At 36.7% G+C, this 2,661-nt stretch overlaps 1 protein-coding gene across 1 annotated transcript; it reads right to left on the bottom strand.

Moving 5' to 3' along the window:
* Positions 1–205: 205 nt before the first annotated feature.
* Positions 206–2,123, bottom strand: LOC122347491 (solute carrier organic anion transporter family member 2A1-like). Its single transcript, XM_043242840.1, has 4 exons — positions 1,859–2,123; positions 1,677–1,741; positions 1,312–1,431; positions 206–1,164 (listed from the first exon to the last, which is right to left on the bottom strand). Exons 1-4 carry the CDS (start codon positions 1,927–1,929, stop codon positions 1,157–1,159), a joined length of 264 nt encoding a protein of 87 aa, XP_043098775.1. The 5' UTR covers positions 1,930–2,123; the 3' UTR covers positions 206–1,156.
* Between the last annotated feature and the right edge of the window lie 538 nt (positions 2,124–2,661).

Genomic DNA, 2,661 nt, shown 5'->3' with positions numbered 1-2,661 from the left:
CTAAATAACATCAGAAGAGTTTGACAAGACCCAGATTGCAATATGTGCATCTCCTAAGATTTTGCAAGATAAAGATCGAGTCAAAAGTAAATTATGAAATTGAAATTACGCCAAAATGATTTAGATAAAAAGTCTCAATTATAAAAAAAAACAGACATTTGCTTTCTTTAAAGATCAGTCAAGTGGCGAAATAAAAAAAGCAACAAATTGTGAACAAATTTTATATTTGAAATAAGTTACACATTGGTAAATATATGTTACATATTGAATAATAAAGACTTAGAAAGTCACGATTCATTACTCCAAGCAGCAATTATAAAAGCATGTTGTCATTTGTTTTAAGAGCAAAAAAAAATTAAAAAATTAAAAACAAGCACAAAGTGTATAATAAAACAGCATTATCAGGTATAAAAATATATTGTACAAACTTTTGATGCTTATTTTCAAAATGTCTTCACATTTGAAAGTATAATTTGAAATCTACTACATGGCTACAATAATTATTTGAAGCTACACACGCCTCAACTCACACACAGCTTGATATTCGACACACTCGTGTGTATCTGTGTGCATTTGGGTATAAAGAGCGCCCCGCATCCTTCACATAGTCTTCAAATACACATACACCAAAAAAAGAAAAGAAATGAATCATCAAATTGCGTATTAACCAAATCTTAAGGACAACATACAGACATTTCTGTCACAAGTTCTGTGACCTCTCCAAAGACGCCACCGTCCGTTGACGAGAGCCGTGGCTATAAAGTATGATAAACTGTTTATAGTGCTATACGTAGTTAATTATTAATACCAGAAAAACTGTGTGAAGTTGGAAAATCCCTGAATCTGTCCAGTTATTGCTCCGCAGGTGGAAATAAATACCCAAGAAGTTAGTGCACAACTTGAGAAAAGTCCAAACTGAATTCATCGCATTTCCAGCCAGATGTTGAAAGGAGGAGGGGTTTCTGACGAGAAATATCCAGGGGCTCAATTCACTGAGAGGGCTCTCAAAAGTGAGCTGCGATGGGCTAAGCAGAGTCGAGGCATCACAGGGGTCCCTCTGGCTTGTTCTCTAAGCTGTACTCTCTGGTCCGCTGCATTTTCCAGCCAATAAATGCCAGGAGCGCAATGCCTACCGTCTTAAAGCCCACCTGCAGTCCTAGATACCTGCGACAAGCCATCACGATCATCATCAGTGCCACTTCTTTATTATTTGCCGACGCTAATTAGTGTAGCCTGCTTTCTGTTTTAGCGATATTTGACACAAATGTACCTTTCGTAATGCATTTGGGTCAAAAGAGAACATATTCTTACCTGTTTCTAAGGAGGTTGTTGTCATAGTAACCACATCCTTGCTTTTCTCACAAGCAATTTTCCACCAGATACACGTGGAATCTATGGTCATCCCAAATAGAGCCAGAGCTGGCAGCCAGGCTGAGCAAAAAGACAGAAAAATTAATACTTTGCTACAAATATCTAAACTATTCACTAAAATGCAAAATAGGCATAGATATTTTGCAATGTTATTCTTAGATTTAGGAACTGTAGCAGAGATTGGTTAATTGATTGCGCTCCTCACGCAGTAGCTATGTTTGTGTATCGCCAGAAGGGGCGCTACAGTACTTACAATATAGCACTTACACAAAAAAGTATGTTCATGGTTTTGGTATTTCACTTACTCAGAACCCTCAGAAGCAGAAACTGTACGCCGATTGCGAAGGACTTCTCTTCTGAAGGTACTGACCTGGAGATAAACACACAACGAGTAAGAGAAAATACAAAAAACTCTATCATAAGATTTCAATCCTGTAGTACACGCAGCTTTTAGGTGTTCGTATGTTGGTATTCATGTTTGTTTCACCTGAGCACCATCATGTAGATGGGGTTGTGTGTTAAGCTGGCTATAAATCCAGCCAGAGATATAAGGAGCATCACAGGCAGGAGATAGTGAGGGCAGCTGTTGGCACAAGGGCCAGGCTTGGCTGTGGCCACACCGGGAATACACTGACAGTTACTGTAACTCTGTGTGTGGAAGGATACTGGATATTACATGATTTTGCCCTTAGATCAAACATTCAGGCACCAAAAAACTTATTGAGCGAAAAACATTGTTAATTATTTCTAGCTGAGAAAACACAAACAAATCTAAAGGTCTGCTTAAGTCACAGAGAGCAGTAAAATTGTTTTGAATTAAATCAAGTTAAATTAAAATGACTCAAACAATCAATTTATAATAAATGAATAATAAGCAATATAACTAAGTAAATAATTCTTCTTTTAAGAAAAAGTCTTTCCAATTTTTTATGTATTAAAATACACAATATGAAACAAATTTACCTGCCACAAGATAGAGTGACGTGAAAACCACACAAGGTAAAAGGAAATCTGACCCAGACATCAACTAATAAAGGTTCTACATGCAACAAGGACAAACATGTTTTGTTGCATAATAATAAAAGAAACCAATAATGCAATAATTAATTAATTGTGGTTTAACATTTATCCCTGCATTAGTGCTTACCTTCATCACAAACAAGTGATAGCCAAAGAGAGCAACTAACAACTTTCCTTGATGCAGCTAATACTAACACTTATAATGCTTGCCTTGTGCTCCATTGACTTCCAATGACACAGTGTCCTCGAATGCCTGCTTTGTTAAATTCA

Source organism: Puntigrus tetrazona, chromosome 6 (assembly GCF_018831695.1).
Source record: "Puntigrus tetrazona isolate hp1 chromosome 6, ASM1883169v1, whole genome shotgun sequence".
In the NCBI taxonomy this organism is placed as follows: domain Eukaryota; kingdom Metazoa; phylum Chordata; class Actinopteri; order Cypriniformes; family Cyprinidae; genus Puntigrus; species Puntigrus tetrazona.
This window is presented reverse-complemented; position numbering and strand designations above follow the sequence as displayed.

Bases quoted from the DNA above. Each gene is read 5' to 3' on its own strand.
- LOC122347491 (XM_043242840.1), bottom strand. From the start codon at position 1,929: ATGCTCCTTATATCTCTGGCTGGATTTATAGCCAGCTTAACACACAAC. The intron at 1,742-1,858 runs GTGAAACAAACA...GTTTATCTCCAG, and splicing joins ATCTACATGATGGTGCTCAG to GTCAGTACCTTCAGAAGAGA. The intron at 1,432-1,676 runs GTAAGTGAAATA...CTTTTTGCTCAG, and splicing joins TCTGCTTCTGAGGGTTCTGA to CCTGGCTGCCAGCTCTGGCT.